Raw genomic sequence first — 22926 nt, forward strand, 5'->3', positions numbered from 1 at the left:
TCATGAATGATTATGGATCAAACACTAGTCAAGATGATCGAATACAGTATACTCCTCGTAGTGACTAGGCATCTGGAATCTTCTCAAACAGGGATTGCAGCCACGCCTCCACCTTCCGTTCCGTTTCCGTCACGTGCTGGTCCCCAAATGCTGACCAGATGATCGGAGCCTCGTGGGGCTCATGCTGCGCGATATTGTACATAACGTTCGTGTTGTGGACCTATGATACATCAGAGTTCAACGTCAGTCAGTCAGCTTAGGCAGCAACTTGTAGTACACGAGTCAATTTAAATTGGTACATGCCTTGATAACCTCCACCCACTTGGTAATGCCATCGATGAGGGCTTCATCGGCACCCGCGGTGACGAGAACGTCCTGCACAGGCATGTCCTTCCACAGCGCGGCAGGTGCGAGGCCCGGTTCGTTGTAGATGCATGGTTCGCCCTTACTGAGATAAATATCACTCCATCGCTTCTCTGACTCGGCTTGGATATAGTCCTTATTAGGTTCCCGTGTGAAGCTTGCTAGCGTGATATCAAACGATACCCACGGAGATACCAGCACCAGTCCTTTGAACTTGCTCTTTTGTGTAACTACACGAAGAGGAAGCACATGCTCGGATGGCTGGAGGCAGTGTAGGATCACGGATGCAGCCAGGTTTCCGCCTGCCGAGTCTCCTCCAAGAATGATTTGGGATGGTTGGTAGTTGCATGTTTCCACCACGTATCTTACTGCACTGACCGACTCTTGGAACTGGGTGGGGAAGTTCGCCAGAGGCGTCAATGGATAGTCCACCATGAGGACCGACAGTGGTCGACCCCGACTCCTCATGGAATCCATGATTGAGCTCAGAAATTTGAGATGGCCATCATTGGCAGGGAAGGCGAACCCGCCCCCTGGGATAGAAATCAGCCTTGCGCTGACGACGACGATTGAGTCGGCCTGCATACATACCATGAAAGAAGACCAGTACCGTTTTGGAGGACGGGCTCCCGAGCCAGAATCCATTGGTCTGTGGGGATATATTAACGATACAAGGGTGGAAGTTATGTGTAGTGCACCACTTTCGGTAGGCAGCATTGAATGAAGGTTCCACCCATCTTGGTGCAATCGGCGACGGTCAGTATCTGCCAGCAACAAAAGAAATATTATGCTAGAAGCATACCGCGCTTGTGGGACACTCAGTCGCTTCGAGAACTAATGTTCACCAAGTCAGCCGAATGAGGCGGATGAACTAGCCTTATGCCACTCGTACCTTGCGAACTATTGCATGAATGATATGGTGATAGAGCGTGTCTGCCTTGTTTGAACCACGAAATGGGTATTCCACAGCGGCATATGAGGCTGCCAAGGCTAACCATGCCCATGGCCATGGTCAATGAAAGCACGTTTGGCTTTGACAGCACTCATATTGAATAGAAATTGGACTCACTAATGGAGACGAACGCCGGGATAAGATCAAGCTTCTCTGCTAGCGAGACCTGCAAGGGATGTTCCGACATGGCATACTGGATACCAATCCGAAGCACGGAGTACCTCCGTCGTTGTATGCAACCTAATATCAAGTGGAATTCCCGTGGGCGCGCACGCAGATGGAGAATACTTGCTTGGATGCAAAAACAACAGATTGGTGAATTGAGGGATTTAGGGCCTCACGGGGATTTCGGAACTCTGACTTGCTATGATGGGTCTTTCATTTCCCAAGCTAGAGCAGAGTCCGGTCTGGTGACATGGCTGGGGAGAATCTGACAAAAGTCTACAGTACTATTGAAAGCACAGACCAATGGCTATGGTGAGTTTGGGGAGGAGAAATGGAAATGCACCGACTACAACCTTCACACGAGGGAGCAATGGGGCACTGCTGTGCAAGGTCATTGCGTAAATTGCAGCCTGGCTCGTTCCCTTTACATAGCCTCTCAAATCTCAAGCCAGTCCACAGCTCTGGTGTCACGTCCACCGCATGCCCTCGTTCTTGGGGTGGTAAGGTGCAGATAGGGGTGCCCTCTGGGTGCCGCTCGTCTCTGGCGAAGATTATTTACCACGTACGGCCCGCATGTCCTCCCATCAAACCTACGGTAAGCTCGTACATACGAAGTACTACCTAGCGAGTAGGCAGGCACAAAGTTTCCTCGAAGTTGCACGCCCCAAAACTAATGTTCATCCTTCGGTTAGAGCTTCTCTAGAAATTTGAGGCTTGGTAGGTGCTAGGGCCACCGGAAAGTCCAGTAGGCCCCTTATACCTGTGATTGTTTCTCTCTCTGCACGCAACGGGCCGGATCGGACATGTCGACGGTCTACAAGAACGTGCTGTGGCTACGGATGATGCAAGGAAGAGAAGCTGCGCACCACCACAATGTCCAGCCAGTTGGCTTCATTAAAGTAGACTGTATAATACGGCCATGACTCAGTTGAGCTTACGATTGCAATGGATCAAGCATGGAGTTAATGTGATCGGCCTCTGCCGCCGCGGAGCCCTTGGGGTCCTTGAGTCCTCCAGACAGCACTTGGTCTCCCCTCAGCTGGATAGAATATCACTGGAGCCCGATCGTGTGCTAATTGAGATGCAGATCGAGTGATATCGCGAACGGCGAGGACAATGTTACTCGGACTGGACTGTCTTTGAAGTAGACGTAGGTCGTTCAAAATTAGTCATTAGCCATGATAGATAGTATGGCCCATATTTCATAACCATATGATATCGCCACACGCGAAGAGGAAGTACGTCCAACTGGGTCACTCTCAAGCCTAGGAGTTCAATCTTTCCCACTCTTGCGCCAACTCCTTCATCTCACTTTCACTAGGCAAGTTCACGATGGTGAGGTACAAAACATCCTTGTGTAACACGCGGCCCATGAGTCCCTTCTTCCGCCTGGGGAGTCTTCCCATCTCCGCATTCTTCACATCGGTTTCGCTCAGGTGGTATCCTCTCCTATGGGCGCGCCGCTGGGCGCGTTCACCTCGACGCCTGGCCTTGGGGTCGAATTTTCCTCCTGTCAGGAGGCCTAGAATCGTTCCCGAGTTTGCTGGATGGTTGGGGTCGGAATAGCGTGATGCAAACTTTTTCTCAGGCGGCGGTGTCGCCAGCTTCGACATCGGATGCGACCCTGTGTAGCTCGCCTGCGCACGTCGGTCAAGGTATGTGGCCATGAAAGCACCAGCGGACTTGAATGCATTTTGCTCCTTTTCTTGGGGAGCAGCTCCAGCGCCACCCTCGGCTTCAAGAGCCGCCCTCGCCGCTGCGTCCACAGCCGGATATATCAATGGCGCAGACTCCGGGAGCGACAACTCGCCCTTGGTCGTGCCTGAGGTAAGACGGATTTGTTTCAGTTTCCCGCGAATCTCAGACTCGGGCGTAGAAGTCGCTTTGAGAAGCCCTTGGTCAGAGGATTCCTGACTCCTGACATCAAGGTTTAGGACCGGCTTGTGTGGGTTGTCGGGTTTGAAGGTCATGATCAAACAGTAAAGACCACGAGGCTTGAACAGGGATTCGTTGATCTGATCAAGGTATGTGTTTCGGCGGTATCGAGATTGGACCTCCTGTGCGGTCCTGGAGGCAACCTGCACAGCCGTTGTGACGGCCATGGCGATTGGATTCGGGATCACTCCCACAGCAAAACAGGCCACGTTGATTACATCGAAGACCGGGCTGGCACGAGAGGCGCGGTCGAAGTCGTTGAGGAAGTCAATGAACATCTTCTGGTCAATCCCGGCGCACGATCCGAGGAGGGGAGCATAAGCACGCACAAACCCACGGCTCTTGTCTTTTGGTCGGCGCTGGGGCAGGATCACTGGATTTGGTAATGGCGTGTAGGTTTGCGGGGGCAATTTGGAGAGTTGAAGTGTCTGGACAAACGAGTTCGCGATTTCTTCGGGGGATGGTGAGGTTGCTGCTGCCGACTCATCGTAGCTGGGTAAATGTTCTTCGAGCTCTTGGGCAGCTTTGTCAAGAGCCCATTCAGCGCGGTCCGTTTCCAGATCAGAGTCATCACTGCTGCTTGAATCAAGTTCACGGTCTTCATTCGATCTTTGCTTTCCAAGTGATTTCATTTGCTCTTCGGTGGATCCTCCTGGCGGGTGAGGGGAGACACCCCGGTTCTGAGCGGCTTTCTTCTCCTTGTGGTCGGCAACGGCTTCGTGCGCCATGCCAATGCCTGCCCCAACGCCCTTGATGACTGTACTAATGATAGGCATGGCTGTGGGAGGTGAAGTAATATATCTATGGCCACTGAATACTCTGAGGAGTATGAGAGACTGCAGAAGAGGATGTCTGGGTATACAGAATCACTGTGGTAAGCGAAGATACAGAGTGCGGTTTTGAGGTTGATGCTTTGCTTGAAGGATTTATGTATGTAGTTATCGACGCCTGAGTCAGATCTTACCTCGCGGCCGCATAGTTTAACCGACCTCGTGCAAGGCACCTACAGTAGACATCAACACGAAACCGGCTGTTGCAATGGATCCAGATCCCTATTCAAGCCTGCTCGAACTCGCGGGTTGCTCTGAGACGGGTTAGCCTCTAGGAATTTAGCGTTAAAATTTAGAATACGCTTGGCTTACGCTAAGAGTCAACCTTGGTAAGTCTTGAATGGAGCCACAGCGTGCCAAGTAGGAGGACCCTGGGCCTGACTTTCTGATAAGGATCACCACTGACCAGTCGCAGGGCGGTTGACGGCAAGGTCTCCAAGTGTTGTAGTTCGTGGTTGCTACCATTTTGGGCAATTCGTTCGATACGTCCGAACACCTGGGTTTCAGATGTGCGAAGCACTGGAAGGACTCCGTACTGTAGGGCCGCCATAGGAAAGGTGTCTGGTGCTGGAACCCAAGGTATGCTAGTGTTGCTATCAACTCAGTTTCAAATTAGATGAAGGCATAATAGTGACCATTTTAGCACTTCAAAACTTGGCCTTGCCGAAACGGATGATCTGGTGGTACGTCGTATCTTCACTGCCTCTTAGAAATGGTAGCCGTTTGGCCTCGCACGAATCCGAAAACATGGGGACTTTAGTTGCGTTGTTGCATCCTCGCGGTTGGGTTGGACTGCATTGTCCAAGGCAAGATTCTTGTAGGATAGCTCCCGAGATGTGAGGACCTACCGAACCGTTGGATTCCAAATATGGCTATACATAAGAGTCGGTCAGAAAACCCAAGTGCCGATCACCGACTTCAAGGTGTTGGATCACAGCTGGCGGATGACACATAGTTGACATTTTGTTGTGGCATATTCTGTTGATTCGTCCACAAACGCTTGCCATGAGCACGGCGAGCGCATGACCCTGAGGCGAGGATGCGACCAGAGCTGGTGAGTCGTACAAGAAGGTTGATCACCAAGAACCATGCTCGGGTATTGACGCTAATTGTTCAAGGTTGACTTTGAATAGCTGGTGGTAGCACGGAGACTTCGATCACACCCGTGATAACTCATGGTCCCGTTGGAGCGTACGACCAGAGAGAAGGATGCAGGTATGGTATGGCAATTACCTCCATTACCGTGGAGGCGGGATTCTGGTCAAGGAACTGTTTGTGTTTGTGGCCCCAGGGATCCACTGAGTGCGTTCTCCGAGAGAAGATACCATCAACATCAGGGTGTCCTGGAGTTTTCAATCTCCCTCATCCTTGAAACACGGTTGCCGTGAGCGAGGTGTTTTACCTACACCACATCAAACCGTGTACGGTGCTATCTGGTGAGGCAAGTACAGTGCGAGTAATATTCGAGATGAACAAGGACGAAAGGGCCAAATATCGATGGACGAGTATTGATTCGAGGTCCAAATTCTCGTGACACCGATCATCTGGTCCAGGGTCCTTCTGCTTGCTTAATCTACGAGGGGAAGCAGAGTGAATGCAATGGCCATGTGCTAGGTAGTTTCTAACTGCCTTCGAGTACTCGGAGGGACTCTCGATTGGGGTGATGGCCCCGCAGACTCCAGCGATTTCGGGGTGAGAGTGCCTAAGGGGGGGAAGCCGTGGGGGGTCAGAGCCACGTTTGGGGGCGGTTTAGGGAGGGCGCGATGGTGGCTTTTGGGCGTTTGCAATCCGGAGTAACCTAGGAAGAGCATTATTGTTGATTGACGTAGCGCGACGTCGTAGCGTGGACAGTAACCCGAATGTGGACACCACAACGATGAAATTGCTGTGATAGCCTCTAGGAGACGTTGTAATCGGGATGGCTCTAACAATTACAGTTAAAAGCGAGATGAGAGTAGTTCTAAAGCCATCAGCTGTCATCGATGGCTGTTTCGAAGCACAGAGCCCCTCCGCAACAACAATAACAACAAAGGCAAACCCACACAGGTGAAGCAAGGAGGGGGTTCGCGCAAGCCGAGATTGCAATTGAACGCCCGTGGCGGCCCTTCATGCAAATCATCTCTTAGCCTCTTCCTCCTGAGATTCAGCTCAGATCTCTTCAGGGACTAAATGGGGCGAGGGGCCCGAGGGACCGAGGGACTGATCGCCACCGACCAACTACAGTAACTACATAGTATGTAGTGCTTTTGTCTGGGTGAGATGCTGAGCACCCAGGTCTTGGACTTCTTTCCTCGCACAAACGGACAAGAGCTCAGAGAATCAGATCACCCTGTAAGCAGGGTTCTTCCATTCCGGGGTAGAGTTCAGGTGGCACGGCAGACTAGGAGTCCGGTTGATACCAACGGATAGACAAGACTTCCAAGATGCTCTTTTTCTCCCGCGGTCGAGAATAGAATCTGGGGGAGAAACAAAGCCCACGAATCCTTGCCGGGCTGAATCCATTCATGACTATGCAGGAGAGTTACTCCGTACGAGTAATTCAGCACAGAATGATCCAGGCCTATCCCAGTGCAAAATGTCAAGGTTCGATGAGTCCCCCTGTCGTAGCTCGTCGGTACATACCATCAGAGCGGACCTCCAGTCACGGGTCACGAGTGCACGAGTCATGTGCACAGTGGACAGCCGTGGCAATGAATAAGCCAGAGGGCTTGGTGCTCCTGCCGAGAGTTCCAGGTTCCAACCAGTTGGGCGAGGCCCTTGATCCCAACAAAAATATACTCGTACTCCCCCGCACTTTCCAAAATGCCGTGGGACAAGAGGCACAACTGGCATTTACACTCCAGAGTCGAAGCCTCCAAGGTGAGGCAGGTGACAAGGGCTTGCATATCAATGACCTGCTGCCACCGACCTGTTGCTTGAGACCACTCGTTACTACACATGAGCCACGACATTATCCGAAGATCAGACCACCTTGGTGATGTTCATTCCGAGCGAGGCATGTGGTCACTATTCAGTCATCACTCCCGAACATATTTTTGCCTCCTCCCTAGTGGAGATGGAGATACAGCGTTGTGTGCATGGGCATGGCGACGCGGGATGGACGGTTGGCCATGAAGAACCTGTGCCTGGATGGTGCAGATGGTAACTTCGGACTACGCGTGAGTAACCAGTTTCGAACCCCTCACGCATCGGCAACTCAGCTAGGGTTCCTATCCTTCTCTGTTGCTCTCCCGTGCCTTTGACAGACATGTTCCACGATGACAGCTCGACATAATTAGGCCAACTCCCAGAAATATTCTCCGAAACTTGTGTGGTCAACCCAGAAATTTAGTGCGCCTCAGGACGTGCAATCGTACGGCATGCCTACATAGGTAGACATACAGATTGATACCACAGCACTGGTCTGAGTCAAGTGGAGCTTAAGGGTTGGGGACACACGTATTGCATCACGCCGCCCGTTCGCTTACCAGACACCTTAGCACAAGACACATGAAACATTCGTGCAGAAGGCGGCAGCCGGTCAATGGTCATATGCATGTAGTTAGCCCCAGTCGCCCACGGGATGCATGTGCGAGTCAGAACTCAGAAGTCTATGAGGCATGTGGCTTGATAGGATCGATCTGGCCCGGGCAAGAGGCCGAGAAGACGAGAGTGCCCTCAGGATTCAGGAAGAACCCTTCCATGCTTGGTCCTTCTGTTCGGCTCTTCTGGCACTCGACGGGCAGCAGGTGGGGATCAAACCTTGAGGCGGCGTGCTTAATGGTTGCACTGGCACTTGCTAGAAAGTGACGAGAAGATGGAGCCGAAGCAGGTGGCATGTGTCCGGAGACCAAAGGATACGCGGCGATCTACAGGAGAATGGACACATTATTTCGGAGAAGGAGTACAGCTGCCGAGGACGTCGCAGTCGCAGTCGTAGGTTCTGTTGAATGATGCATGGCATTTTTTAGTTTTTGACGACAGGAAACTGTGCTCATGGTGACGCAAGAGTTGGAGGAAGGGCCAAGATGGCTACGAGGAGTAGACTGTGTAGTACGAGTACACAGTACGAGTGGTTCGGATAGACGAGATGATCGGAGGATGCATCGTGCAGGGCACAGCCAGACTCACGAGTCATAATGCTAAGAGCCTGGAAAGACCTGGGGAACCACAGGGATACCGTGCAACATCGGGCCCTTGCAAGCATTATTACCACTGACAACTTACAACTTACTCCGTCCAACATGCAGTGCAACGTAGAACCCCGACAAATTGTGAGCGAGCTGCTCCGTCCTCAGTCCTGCGTACTCCGTAGTGGCTCCCTGAACAGCTCATCATCCTAAATGGGAAACACCACAAGTCCAGCCAAATTTGCAGTCTGAAGCAGCGAAATGCGGGCGCCATGGCAGACTGGGAATAGTGAGCACAGCTTGCGGGTTGAAATGCAGAAGCGTGCAAGGAGCACGTCTGGCGTAATTTGGCCCAGTCGGTACTGGACTTCAGCCACCGATCGCTTTCGACGAACTGACGAGGGGCGCCGGGAAGATTACGTGTATGTACATACGGAATACATACTGCAGATTCGATGGTATGATATCCGGATCCATCAACCCCTGATGCCTGTGGCTCTGGCTACAGGTATCCGGTATGCCCACTCTTATGCAGAAAGACAAAGAAGTAGAGATGCAGCAAGCTGAAAACCCGGGTATCTTTACGAGCACATTCTCCGTTCATCAGGCCCTTTGGTACGGGTATTCCTTACAATTCAGTATTGGTTGTTTCCAGGGGCCGGCCGTGCCTAGAAGGAGCTTAAAGCGCCCGCACCGTACGCCCCACTGGGTGCTGACTGAAAGCCTAAGTGTTCCGCGGCAAGGACGCGAACCTAAGATTTCAACGGTCCAATCATCTGACTCCCAGCTTGATCGCGAGGACTGCGCCTCTCAACAGGAGAAACCATCTGCTCACTTGGCTCCGCGGATCGTCTGCGATGGTCATTCCTTCGCGTGCATCCCTGGTCGCTCGATAGACCGACCCCTGCTCCATCCTTTGAATCTTGACTTTGTCCGATGACGACTCCTCCGGCCGCGGCCTGACATTGGACCTGGGCACGTCCTCGTAGCAAATCACATTCACTGGCCAGAGTCCGTAGTCCCACGGACCACCGCCATGGAAAGAGAATCGCACAAAATACACACAACACACGTCCAAGATATAGGTGACCGCGGTGTTCTGCTGCAGACGGCGCACATGCTGCCACCGACTGTACGGCTGCTCGCACTCCTACTGCCTACTGGCAACCTTCCGAGCAGATGAGGGACAGGGACAGGGACACACGTGTAGGGGCCAATCCAAGAGGGAGCCGCAGCACCCTCCGTTCTCCGAACGAGTAAACAAATAAAAATGTGCAAAGGACAAGGAATCGCGTTCTTGTATAAACCCACACACATTCCTAGCAAGGCCAAACAAACTAGAAGCTTGGACCAGGTGCAGTCATGCCATCTCCCGCTTTTACTTAGCCGCACCGCACCGCTGCACTTGTAAAGGGGGCAGAGTGAAGAAGCCCCGTTTCTGTCGCCTTCTGGTCCCTCAGATTTGCCCTCTCGCCTGCTGAAGTCCTCCCTTAACCGTGCCTAAAGCAGCCTAAGCACGCTTAGTTGAAGCCCCTCGCATTTCCCTCTCCCGATCCACCACCCTTGGCTGCCAAAAGTGCCTGTTAACTGACACTGGTGCAGCTTAGCACCTCGCTGTCTTTGTCGGTACCTAACCCACCCAGGACACCTGGGAGTGCCAGGGAACCACCACTGCTCCTCCTACTGGCTGTGGCTCTGGCTTTGGCACGCACTGGCACAACCATAGTTTCCCTTTGCCTGCGCTTCTCACCCTTACCAAGCATCACGTCGACCACCACCACCATCACCATCACCACCTCCGGCCGGCACTACCTATCACTTGCAACTTGGAACTTTCTTCCTTCCTCCAGTTCATTCCCTCCACACAACCAATCCTCAATCACCACCACCATCCCACTCATCATCCATCCCTCCTCTTCTCCGACTCTTTCTTCATACACTTTTGTTTCTCGTCGTCTTCCTCCCCCTTCAGTCGTGTCTCGCCTCGTTCTGTTTTTTTAGAAGCGGCCCTGGACGCGGTTCTCACATTCGTTTCGTGAGCTCAGGGATATTCACCCCCCCAAAGCTCAATTCCTATTGTCGGTTGCTCATTTCGATCCTTCTGCTGAAATTCTGCTCTTCGACTTTCTACGCTTCTTAATCAACTCTCGTTCGTTCCTGTCGAGCCATATACAAATCCCTGTTCGACCCGTCCAGTTTTGACGGTGTCCTGGTCCGCTGCATCCTGGCAATTCGCCCATGTCAAGCGGTCAAGCCTCGTATTAGAGTAATATTCAGGTACGCTCTCATCATTCTATACTCGACCATCCATCTAGTGGGCTCGATCTCCAATGAATTTGCCTAACTGGTGAACCACAGTCAGTCAGTCAACACGTGGTTTATTTGTCCCTCGACCCTGCCCCCAGTTTAAAAACCGACTCACGAAACGTGAGTCTGGCCTTGCCCCGTTCGGCTGGAACAACACACATCGACCGAAGCAAAGGAAAAGATGGCTGCTTTGGTCCAAACACTACCTGTACAAACAACCACTGTCACCATGATCGGCCGTCCAACTTCGTCAGGGGGCTATTCCCCTCAGGCCTCGCAGCCACAGTCGAGAAATTTCCAAGCCAACCGATATAATAATGTTTCAAGCACTGGGTATCGAGGGCTACCGGCCACCGGGCCAGTGGCACCCTATGCGTTTACTTCAACTCCTCAACTGGCTGCGAAGTACCGCACCACCCCTGGCAGCGCGGGAAGATCGACTTCGGCTCCCAAAGTCCCTCAGGCTTCTCAATCCTCTTCCCAACCAACTTCGCCAACCGCCCTTCCCCAGATCGATGTTGGGAGCCGATTGTCAATAGGCCTTCCTGTCATATCAACCACTGGTTCGTTCATGGGCCCAACTCCATCTCCTGTGACAGTAGCGAAGCCGTCTCCAGATCGATATCGTAGGAACGGCGGCAAACGAGTTGAGGGAGAGAGTGGTCCAAATCGTGTTGCTGTCGGCTCTGCCTTCCCCTCTGGCTCAGGCATGGCTGCTGTGGGCTCGTTGTACAGTCACCCGTCTCAATCTAGCAGTACCCCATCATTGAGTTCTCAGACTTCATATCGAGGTTCTGCGTACGGCCCCTCCGGGAGCAAAAACTCAAGTGCGGACGATTTGCATGTGGGAAGAATCCAATCACCAGATCTGGCAGCAAGATACCGACGGCGCAGCCTGGGTAATATTGAGACTGCTGGCTTGATTCACTCGACCGATTCTCAAGACACATCTTCTCCCCACCCCAATGCCTTTCTGCCCCATCAGCAGGCACAGCAAACGCAGCCCACCTATGCCCAGGCTCAACGGCCGACTCATTCACACACAGCAAGCTCAGATAGCAGGACCTCATCAAGGTCAGGACGTTCTTCACGACCGGGATCAGTAAGCTCATGTTCCTTACCGCTGTCTTCCACCATTTTTAACCATTTCTAGGCTCGAGCGGACCAACCAATTGTTAGCCCCCTACCTTCCAATGTAGGCTCGGCAACTGGTTTAAGGCAGGAAACCCGACTTGCCGCCCATTCCCACACACGAGATTCCAGCATTCGACAACCCTCCCCATTGTCTCGCCCGGTTGACCTCAATTCAGAACACATGGATAGAAATCAACAAACACCTGCACCTGCAGTATCCTCCTCTGGTCATCTTCAGCCGCCTCCCTCGAGCTCTGCTGCAGAGCAGCTTGCCGCCTTGAGTCAAAAAGATGCCAAGAAATCCAAATCGAAACTGCGCAGAGCATTTTCTTTTGGGAGTGCCGCGGAACTACGAAAAGCCACTGCACAAAACAACCATGAAAAGAGTTTAGCAAGCAAAACGCCAATATCGGCAAAGAGAAGTTCCAAATATGAGGATGAGTTGGAACCAGAACAAGCCCGAATCGCTGAAAAGCAAGAGGCTGCTGGCTTGGGTGAGAGCATATACTCCGGCCAAGGACAATTCTTCACTGGTTCTACCGATAACTTGTCAATCTCGTCTACCGCCTCATCGGCGTCTATCATGCTCCGTAAAATGGGCAAGGGCGTCAAGAAGGGCACACGCTCGCTTGTTGGCCTCTTTCGTCCGAAATCGATGATTGGTGTCCCTGGTGCCGACGGGCCAGTCAACGAGGCGCCTGCTGCTCAAGTCTCCATGGTGACGGTGGAGGCCGAGCGTGAAAAGGTCAATGTGAACGTGAACCCCCATGATCAGGTTGGAGGTGGGACTGGCTTTCCCAAGCTCGACCGCAATTCAGTGGACGCAAAATTGTCTTTCGACAGTGGTACAGTCTCAAGTGATACGAGGTCTCGTCGCAGCATTGTTGGTGGGGAGAGAGAGCGCGCTGAAGTCTTGGCCGCTGTAAAGAAGGGTATTCTCAAGCGCAATGATTCGAACCAGGCGTCACCCAAGATCAGGGCGTCCGACAACAAATCTCCAGATTTCAATCTTCCACAAATCCCTCACGTGAACGATTCACCCAAGTCCAGCGCACCAAGCACCCCGGCTGATGACCCACCACGTTCGGGTCATCGACGAACCGATTCCATTACCATTGAGAACAACGACCATGACGATTATTTCACTTCCATGGCTAGACTCGGAAGTCTTGACTCGAAAACCCCCGCCATGACACCGGCAAGTCTATTGAGAAACATCTCGTTCAGTCCACGAATTCAGTTCCATGACACTTGGCCAAGTGCTGAGTATGATCGCCGTGGAGATATTGCGACCTGCAACCGTCTGACTCCAATGTTGGCACAGCAGATTAAAGAGGAGCTGAACACCTTCAAAATGGTGAGATTGAATCATGATAGTGTCTTAATCATGAGTATCTACTAACTTGAGCTTCAGGAGATGGAGGTGCACGAGACATCCAAAGTCTACACACATTTCTTCTAGAACCAACGCGCAATGCCTTTGTCTTTGGATACCCAGGGAAATCTCCGCTATCAGCATTGGTTTTCGAGCGCTTCAAACAACGATCAGTGAGCATTCAGGCCATCATCAACACACTCACGATTTCTACGACTCTGATAGTACATGTGCATTCAAGCATTATTTTTCGTTGCTAGACTGCGGCACGAAGACCTTTTGGGTGTGGCGGAAGCCCCACCCAGTGTACATTTATAAAAAAGCCCTCCTATTTTGCATTTTCTATTACGACTGACTTCACAGTAAGGTGTTCGGCGCCTTGGGGGGGAGCATAACCCGAAGGAGGTCCTTGCTGGCATATCCAATTCTTTTTTACCTTTTATTTTCCTCGAGGTCGATCATCACGGGAAAGGGATCTTGCTCGACTCTCGGATCCTTTTGTAATCAAAAGTCCCGGAGACGTTGGGAGGGAGGATGTTAAGAGCACTACAGCTTGTGATTTCTCGCACTAGGGGCGTCGGTTCGATGGGCTGAGAATTTATTCGGTAGCCCAGGTTGGATCCAATTGATCTAGTCAATAGGGATAGAGGAACCCTTCGTTCTTTTCAGGATCAAAGATAGTAAACACAGCAGAGAGCAAGATGAGAAACTTGAACTTTCTGGAAGGGAGGGCTTTAATTGATGATTGAGGAATTGGCTACTACACATTATATTCATCATTGCCGTAATTGCTTTGTTCTTTTTAGTGTACAGTACCCCATTCTACCTACACACACGACGAGCACACGCTGCTCCAGAACCATGGTATCTGGACTATGATATGATTGGCATATCAAGCCACATACCTCTATAGTGAACATGAACCTCTCCCTACTAGACTCCGCAACAGGAAGGAAACATTCTCACAGGATGTGCGTAACTCAGGAGGCCCCCTCCTATTCACGGACAATGTGAACGGAACCCGTGCGAGCAAGTAGTGATCTGGTAGTACTACTCCAAGAGACTCGGGTCTCGTTCACCAAGCCAGTATAGTATGTAAGGCAATCAGCATCGGTCCTATAACCACTAGCTTCGTGGTCGTGCTCGGGTCGTGATTGATGGTAGTCTTTTCTTTACACATGATTAATTTTCGATCCCCAATCAGCGGGCCGGGCGGACTCGTGATGAAATATCATTCTGTAGTGTCCAGAAGCAGAGTGTGTTTGTGTACTCATCTCACCACCACCTTTCCTCTGTCCTGTTTGCAATAAAATTACCCACTTACCAGCTCAGCAGCTCATCTCCGATCGAGCCTTCCCGTCCACACACTCTCTGTCCCCCCCCGGGGGCGGGGTCTGGTGTGTGTGCGTACGACATACATACCGCCTCCTCGCCATTCTGCGTTGTAGTCAACCACAACCTGATGGACGGATCACTTGGCTAGCGATCTATCCCCTTGCAGCGAGGCGGGAGGCGGGAGGCGGAAGGATATAGTTATGTTCTACTGCGCGGGACTCGGCCCGCCGTCCTCAGAGCAGTCGGAGTTGCCTGATAGTCGGCGATAGGCAGCCTTGTGTCTCTGCCGATGGCGTTTTCATAGAGTTTCACTGTGGTTGTGGAGGCAAAATGCTGCGATGTCTCTTCTGAATGTCAGGCGAACGTACAGTGTTATCATGCTGATATATATTCTGCAGTGGGGAATGCAAACTACTGTCGTTCTTTGCCTTGGTGGGCTACAACTGGCACAGCCAACACATCATCTGTTCGAACGCGCACGCACTATGATCATCTTCATGTTCCCTACATAAGAATAGAGAGAGTATTTGATCAAAATCAATGAGAACATCAAAAATGAGTCCTTCCTTGTCCAAATAGACCAAGACCTGAGAAAGACTACACTGGTAAACTGGTTAAGATCTTGGGTTCTCGAAAAGCCCCATCGGAGACACACTTATGAACCCAAGCCCCCAGAGCACACCATGCCTCTTCACCCCCCTCTTCCCTCCCGGGTCCGGGTTTAATCGCTACCATATAGCATGGATTGAACAGAACTAATGAGATTCGCCGGTTTAAGCATAACCTGGCTTCGTCCCCAATGGAACCGGTGGCGGGGACACCGCACCTGTTACAGCACCCGCGCTTCCAGCAGTTCCATTGATACTCCTTTGCATATTGGCTGGTTTCTTCGGCGGCGGCGGTGGCGGCGGCGGTTTTCTTGATATCGATGCTGTGAGTTCGGGGCTCTGCTGTTGGACCTGTGGTTGCGGTTGAATGTGTTCCGGCGCGACAGCGGAGGAATTATGAGGTTCGTGTACGGCTACCGGAGTCGACGTTTGTTGCTGTTGCTGATACTGAGGAATCTGTGGTGTTGTCTCGGACGATGGCGAGCTGTGTTTCTCGAGGAAGCTGTTGAGCTTTCCCGTCACATTGTATTTCCTATTGAATTGATTGGCACGCTGACCCGCGGCCGAAATGTCCTCTTTGTGCCGCTCGCGGAACGAGTTGGCAGTAGTGGCTGCGGAGCGGGCATCTGACATGCTTACGGAGGACGGGTCTTTTTGAAAGTTGGAGGCAGTACGTAGGGCCGCCTGCTTTTCGGCCCAGCTTGTTCCCTGCGGTTGGGCTTGGGACTGAGATTGCTGGACAGGCGGGGGTGGTTGGGTGGTCGAGTTCATGCGGGAAAAGCGAGATTGGAGCTCTGAAAGTTGGTTCAGCGCTGGGGCCGTTGAAGGGGGAGGGTTAGGTGACGGGCTCTTTGGAATAGTGGACTGGCTTGGTTCGTTTTGCCATGGGTTGGTGGAAGTGGATTGGGATCCAATCCCAAGCCCTGGGACTGAGACTCCCGCATCCCCCAGTCGATTGACAGCAGCTTGATTGATTCCAAAATGCGAACTTGGCTGTGGACTGGGTTGTTTGGCGGGCAGAGTTTCGTAGGCGGGAGGAGGCGAGGATACTGGGAGCCCAGCAACGCTACTGGCAGTGTTTTGTCGTGATGGTAGCCTAGGAGGAAGACCTGGTTTCGGTTTGGGTGGCTGTTGCGCCCCATTGGGAGGCGCTGGACTTGTATTGATATCGCGACGAGCGGTCGGCGGTGGAGGTAAATGATCAGTCCTCAGACCTGTCCGGTCCGCGCGGTATGGCAAAGGAGGCCCAGCTGGTGTTACCTGCTCCTGCACCTCCTCTTCGGCTGGACGGCTGGCAGCAAGACTTGCCTCATGTATTTGATCCTGGGTCAAGGGTGCGCCCCAGCCGTCTCGGTGAGGTGTGATCTCGTTGGGCAAAGCAGCACCACCGTGGTAGTTAACATTCTTTGGAGGAGGACCGAAGGAGGACGGATCTTTGAGCGTTGACAGAGGGCGGGATACATGCTGTTGGGAAGATTCGCCTGCCTTGCCATCTTTGCCTTTTCCCATCCAGCCAGCCTTTTGCAAACATCAGTTATCAAATAGCATCCGCCTGTTGTTTCTGCCGAGGCAGCAAATAAAATAAAATAACTGCGAGGGAGTTACAGTGTTTCAAGTACTGACCACTTGATTGATGCCCTTGAAGTCACCCCTCCAAGATTCTTTTCCTCCATCCCGTCCTTTTGGATGCCATCCATCTTTCACGACGTTTCGAAAGCTCATCTCTTGGGCACGTTCGGTGGACGCCCCGAGTTCCGAGAAGGTGGCGGTAGGTTAGCGTAAATAATAGACTGGATGTTTTCTGCTTTAGCTAGGGGGATAATAAAAAGAGTAGCGAAGGCGTCGGTGGAAAGGGACAAGAGTGGCTGCATTGATTGCGCACGAGTGGTAACGAAGGCGGTGGTTGAGAGATACGAGGGCGAGCGGCGAAGAACCACGGTCGGTGGGGATGGCCGCTGACGTCGCCTGCCAATACCCGATTGAGGCCGACTGAGGCTAGACCTGAATTGGGGATATCAAGCACGTGATAGATTTGCAGCAGCCTCGTGTGCAGGGGTTGGCTGCAGGGTGAGGTCAACTCAGCCTTGTGGATAGAAACGAATATCTCAGTCACCTGGTCTCTGGACAAGCAGCTCTCGGCAATCCGGCTCCTGCCTCGAACTATGGGCAGTGAGTTTTACATAAACCAAAAGTACATAATCGTAATTTCATAACATTCATCGCTGATATCATTGACCTTTTGCCTATTTCCACTCACCTTGGAGGAGATAACGTGGATTTAGGGATGTAACCCCAGGTTGTATTTATTTGGACCTTCACCCAGTCTTCTGGTACAGGACTCTCTCACTGAAGCGTTGCATCTTTTATGGCAAGGTTATACACGCATGTACTCCATGATCCGAAGACAACTCCATGGAGGTTGAACACTACCTTGCGGTGATGTTCCTCAACTCAAGGACAGGCTACTTAATAGCTTCAGAGTCCTCTCGTACGGCATAGTAGGCATTGCGCTTCTACACGAAAGCACAGAAGGGTCCGGCCTTGTGGTTTGACTTAACGAACTGGTCTGCAGTATCCAAACCCGTTAGAACTTCCTAGCGGAAGATGTAATTGTCTAGTAGAGTTCTGAAGGATTAGGAAAGCTGCAAGATCGGGCGTAACAGACGGGAATCCTGACAAAAATGAGTCCCAATACGAAAACGAGGCGTTTTCGAAATGATGGATATCGACCAGAATCATCCACTGCAAATCAAGGACGCCAGCTGATATTGTCAGTTGAGGTGACTTGAGACGCTGTGATCTGCCAACCTGCACTGATTCTGCCACCCAATTCTATCAGGGGAAGGAGTCCAGCATTCCTCAGGATGCACAAATCAATGAGTGGTTCTGAGTCATGCTTTCAAACACTCCGGAGGCATTTCGTACCCATAGCTATGCTTAACATCGCCAATTTAATGGTGCAGCGAAGCCATTGAAGCCACTTCCTTTCATTTAAGCACTTCCAAGTATAGCTCAAGAGCTTGTTGCCAGCGAAGGATCCTGTTGGAGGGGTGGTTAATGAGAAGGGCGAGGATCCGAGTTCCACCACAAGCCAATCTCGACATACGAAACTACCTCTGGCCACCAAACTCTGTCAGCTCAGCCTCGCCAAGCGCCGCACCGTGGCTTGCAGGGTGTGGAGGTTGACATGTCGCATTTTGCATTACGAGAGCCGTGTTGCAGAATATAAAAACGCCCAATCACGGTGGGTAGTTCTGAGGCGTGATATCCGGAAGGGGAGAGCATTTCTGTGTTTGGCGGAATTGTGTAAGCCTCTTGGTGCGAGGCCATTCCTGTGATGTCTGGATTGCAAATAATTGGTGCCCACTGTGTACGGATACTCCGTACCAAGTACATAAGCAAGGCCAATACAAAACACCTACTTGTACTCCACCCTGTGTGAAAAGAGATGGTTCTGCAGGAACACTAGTACTCCGTACCTCGTAGGTGACACAAGGACCTAGTTCCGAATACGAGGTATCTCGTACTCCGTACTCTAGACATGTATGAATAACTATGATGCGGATCAAACCAGATCTGCAGAAGGTATCTGAGACAGTCCTCAAGGCTGTTACAGAGGCTCAAATGTACTCGTAGGGAGTACGGGGTAAGGGGTTTTGGACAGACAGTCAAAGTAGAACTGATCGTCTCAAGTCGGTTTCTAGCTGGACAGCAAACGCAGAAGCGAAGGCGGAAGAGAACGTCATCCAGTGCAAGATTCAAGAACTGGGCGATATTGGCTTGAGTCAAAGAGTCCAGCCGTTCAAGGAAGCGAAGAGCTTGTCTCAGGAAAGAGGCGAACCGAAGCTTGGCAGATGTCGGAGGCCGGGGAGTCGCAACTTATAAATCCCGTGTCATGTGACTCATAACCAATTAGAAACCAGGGGCCGCTCACTAGCCCACGGACATGACCAGGTCCTTGTTCTAAAATTGTTTGCAACCATGCACCATTAGATGCTAGCACCTGGGCGACTGTGCGTGGCCCAAGTTGGAACTTGACTACGGACTCCTTGTTCGGAGTCATGGTGATGAAGGTCTTAGGTGGGTAAAGATGAGATGCTGGATATGCGTGATGTAACATGGAATGGGCGTATCTGGACATTCAGCGTGATATTTGGCCGTGCGCACTGCAGTTGAATGACCAAATAATGGCAAACAAAGGACGCAACAAAGGAGGCGGAAAAGGACTACCAGGCTGAATTGCTGAAGTTTAGGTACCTGAAGGAAGCATAAGAGGGCCGAGGACTTAGCCTTAGGTAACAAAACAACCCACAGTTCCTCGTGTGGCGCGGGAATAGCAGGGAGCTCCTCCTGTCATGTGCAGGAGATCTTAAGGTGCAGAAGCCCATTCTTAAGCGGCTGGGGGTTGCCTAGCCTAAAAGCAAGCCCCCGTCGCCTGCAACCTAGGTAGATAGGGCTGGGTCGTGGGCTTGAGCGGTGGACTGGGGCTGAAGCCCGAAGATGGTGTTCGGAGGTCCGTTGACCAGCAGGTGCCAGCTGGCAGCCACTGGTAAGTGGTATGTGGTGTGGTCACTGGTAACCAGACAATGGTTACCTTCGTCCCTTCTTGGTTACCTTAGATTCTCACCTTCCTAGCTGCCCACTGCCCTGGCGTTGGCTTGAGCTTGGCAACCAACTTGGAAAAATGTGGCTGGAACAGGGATATGCTTCTGACATCCCTCCCAGGACCCCTTCGCCGGCCCAACGCCCTCGCTCCACTTCCCAGCTTTCTCTCAAATCCTTTGCGATCCTCCACTGCTAGTTTACAGTCTGTCTCAATGCTCTGGTAGATCCGGAGCTGGTAGAGATCATCCAAAAGACTGCAAAATACATACCTCCGTTGATATCAAGGATCGTTTTTCATCCCTTCTATTCACGACACGAAAATAAGGCACCAGTCCCTCTCACCGTCACCTCGTATCTGCTGCGCCTTGTTGATCAGAGCAGATCTTGCCCTCTCGTTCTCTTACACCCCAAATCTCGTCTGACTCTTAGGGCCCCCAATCCTACCACCCGTCGACCAACCACCAACACCTGTCCGCTGACCGACCAGACACTTGGACGCCCTGTCCTGCCACTCCCTTCTCCCCAGTTGTCCCTATCTTTACATGTCGGACTCTGGGCTTGACCGGGGTCTTCACCACTCTGGATTCTCAGGGCCGCCCTCCTCTGCTCCTCTCGAGGCCACGTGTAGCCCGAAGGAGTGACAAGTTCTCCGATACCTTTACACAGCCTACACCTTCCTTTGGTGATAGCTTTTCCTTCACAAATACCTTTACAACCCCGTCCACCATGCCCGACAACGAAAACCCAGACTCTGAAGCCTTCTCTGGCATTACCGGCACCAACGGTCCAGGAACATCAGCCATGAACAGTATATTTTCTTCCCTGCAAAGCGAATTTACTGGTACTACCCGCACTGGCACCAGAGGTGATTCTGCCACTACCACTGCCTCTACTACCACTGGCACTGCCGGTGCTTCTCTCTCTGGCGCAGGAACCACCCTCGCCACTGTCACTACCGGAGCTGGCAATTCTGTGACTGCGAGTATAAGTGACGACGCATCCAACACTGCCAGCAATGCTGCCAGCAACACCAGCGACGGTGTCGTAACCGTCTCAGAATCTTCCTGCAACAGCATATCATGTTCCTCAGCACTCAAAGCCGCTGTTGCTGTCCCTGTTGTTGTAGCGGCCATAGCGGGTGTGCTTCTGCTCTTATTCTGTATTAGGAGGAGGAAGAGGAGGGCCGCCGGTGCCTCTGTGTCGGAAAAGAAGCCCAAGAAGTCGGGCAAGAAGTGGTCCCGACATCTACGAGCCTTCTCCTTTGACGCTGAGTTATTGATGGGCGGCCGTTTCTCCAGCAGTAACAGTATTCGAAGCCGAGATCCGAGCGTTCGTAGCGCAGGCAACAATTCACGCAATGGTGCTCACAGCGCAGAGCCCAGTCTTCACAGCATCGATGAAGTTGCTCCTCCATATAGGGATGCCATTTCAGGATCACACCCTGTCAATCCTAGCCCTCTCCGACATGTGAACCCGATCATTGCGGGAGCACCAGACCCAATTCCTCGTTCCGTTTCGTCCGCCACCGCACCACCTCCCTACCAGCCAGTTGCACGAGATTCAGACCACCCACAAACTCCTGTTTCGACCAGGAATCCGTTCGCAGACTCGACTCCTGTTAGCCCGATCGACGGATCGCCTTTTAACGACCCTCCAGATGACGAAGAAGCTGCTGTAGAGGGCGCCCGACCAACACTTAGTCGAGGCTCCTCCCTATATCAGAGCGTAAATGCAGATGATGCTTCAGATGTCGCGAGCATAGGACAGGCCCAGGTTGGCAGAAGTGTATCAGTCAGACAAATCGGTGGTGCAAATAATGGCAGCAGTAACACTCAGTAATGATGGTGTGACTTGTGTGCTTAGCAGCAACAGGCCAATTCTATTCCTTTATGTTTATACATGGCGCGGCGTTCGAGTGCCTATTTTTGATGTCGTTTTATGTCTCGGATCGAAACCTCCGGATACGTCTCTCCTTTTATGGCTATTTTTGTTCGGGGTCGGGATGGAATCATCAATTTATCGACGAAAATGGAAAACGGAGGAACCATGTGAGATCCTGGACGGGTACAACCATAACGTCCTTATTGCCTACCTACCAGTAAAGAATGGTTCGAACGCTGGATATGTTTTGAGTGCTGATATATATACCTTTTTGTTGTACGGAGTACACGGGAGCCCTTAGGGTCTGGAAGAAGGGGAAAGACCAGGAGAAGAACCAAACCGTGAGGAAGAGAAACGACTGTATTTCACATTGACCGGAAGTGAGAATGTGGATGGGGAATGAGACTAGCAATGACGCAGGTAACAGAGCAGTGGCGTGGCCCAGAAAAGGACGAGGAGTAGTAAAGAAAAACATCAACCAAAAGCAACCAGCAAGCAACATTCTGTGTTATAGAACAGAGGAGCAACATGGCGAAACGAAAATTGGGAAAGAGAGCGGTGCCGGAGGGAGCTGCATGCACTACCAGGTGCCCTACCTATGTAATGTTATCCTATGCTATATGATTGCTGGGGAATACCACGTCCAATATAAATGTCGAATCTTTTCGGGCAACAAAAAGCTCACCTGGATTTTTTCTGTCTATGTTGCTCTAAGAGCATTCTGCTTTGCATTATTCCCGCCTAGACATGCCCCAGTGCTCACAATGTTTCATCGGTGCGCCCGAACAGATGCTCAATGCCGGCTGTCACGGTGGCACAGCACCTAAGTATGCTCCACGGCTCTGAAATCCTGCCTTGGTGGCTCTTGTTGGCGCTGCTTATAGCCTGCAGCCTGCACCTCTGTTTCGGCTGTCAGTGTTTCAATTCGAACGCTTACAGCATATAACAATGGCGAGCCGCAGTCGCCATTCACCCATCTTACAGGGTACAGGCAAGGATAGTGGCACGCATATTGTTGCACGAGGTGAAGCAAGACGCAAGAAACGTACACCAAGGGCTGGGGAATGCTACAGCCTCATGATAGCCTTGAGGCTCCCTCTACTTGTCCCCGGGTCCTTACCTACGTGTGTGTGTCACCCATGTACGCCGACTATCCTTTGGGCGCACGTACAGTATGAAGCGCAACGGGATGCATTGAGAAGGATGGAGATCTCTCGGCACTAGAATTCGTGCGTTTCGTGATGCTTTGTCCTTGTTTTTCTTGTATTCGTTGACTTGACTCCCTTGGGTTGTGCTGCAGTGCTTTTCTCACGGAATCACGACGCCG

General features: G+C 51.8%; 5 protein-coding genes across 5 annotated transcripts; 2 read left to right on the forward strand and 3 right to left on the reverse strand.

Annotated features, from left to right (window-relative positions):
- Positions 1-64: 64 nt before the first annotated feature.
- Positions 65-1008, reverse strand: A1O9_07195 (uncharacterized protein; the record flags this gene model as incomplete). Its single annotated transcript, XM_013404141.1, has 2 exons — positions 65-220; positions 313-1008. The coding sequence occupies 2 exons, from the start codon at positions 1006-1008 to the stop codon at positions 65-67; spliced, it is 852 nt and encodes a 283-aa protein (XP_013259595.1).
- A 1737-nt stretch (positions 1009-2745) lies between these two features.
- On the reverse strand, positions 2746-4191 carry A1O9_07196 (uncharacterized protein; the record flags this gene model as incomplete). Its single annotated transcript, XM_013404142.1, has 1 exon — positions 2746-4191. The coding sequence occupies one exon, from the start codon at positions 4189-4191 to the stop codon at positions 2746-2748; it is 1446 nt and encodes a 481-aa protein (XP_013259596.1).
- A 6651-nt stretch (positions 4192-10842) lies between these two features.
- A1O9_07197 (uncharacterized protein) lies at positions 10843-13257 on the forward strand (the record flags this gene model as incomplete). Its single annotated transcript, XM_013404143.1, has 3 exons — positions 10843-11763; positions 11815-13152; positions 13210-13257. The coding sequence occupies 3 exons, from the start codon at positions 10843-10845 to the stop codon at positions 13255-13257; spliced, it is 2307 nt and encodes a 768-aa protein (XP_013259597.1).
- Positions 13258-15278: 2021 nt separating this feature from the next.
- A1O9_07198 (uncharacterized protein) lies at positions 15279-16835 on the reverse strand (the record flags this gene model as incomplete). Its single annotated transcript, XM_013404144.1, has 2 exons — positions 15279-16631; positions 16737-16835. The coding sequence occupies 2 exons, from the start codon at positions 16833-16835 to the stop codon at positions 15279-15281; spliced, it is 1452 nt and encodes a 483-aa protein (XP_013259598.1).
- Positions 16836-20456: 3621 nt separating this feature from the next.
- Positions 20457-21545, forward strand: A1O9_07199 (uncharacterized protein; the record flags this gene model as incomplete). Its single annotated transcript, XM_013404145.1, has 1 exon — positions 20457-21545. A coding segment is annotated over one exon (1089 nt), but the record flags the coding sequence as incomplete, so codon positions are not given.
- Positions 21546-22926: the final 1381 nt, after the last annotated feature.

This window comes from Exophiala aquamarina, assembly GCF_000709125.1.
Source record: "Exophiala aquamarina CBS 119918 chromosome Unknown aczIA-supercont1.5, whole genome shotgun sequence".
NCBI classification, from domain to species: Eukaryota; Fungi; Ascomycota; class Eurotiomycetes; order Chaetothyriales; family Herpotrichiellaceae; genus Exophiala; species Exophiala aquamarina.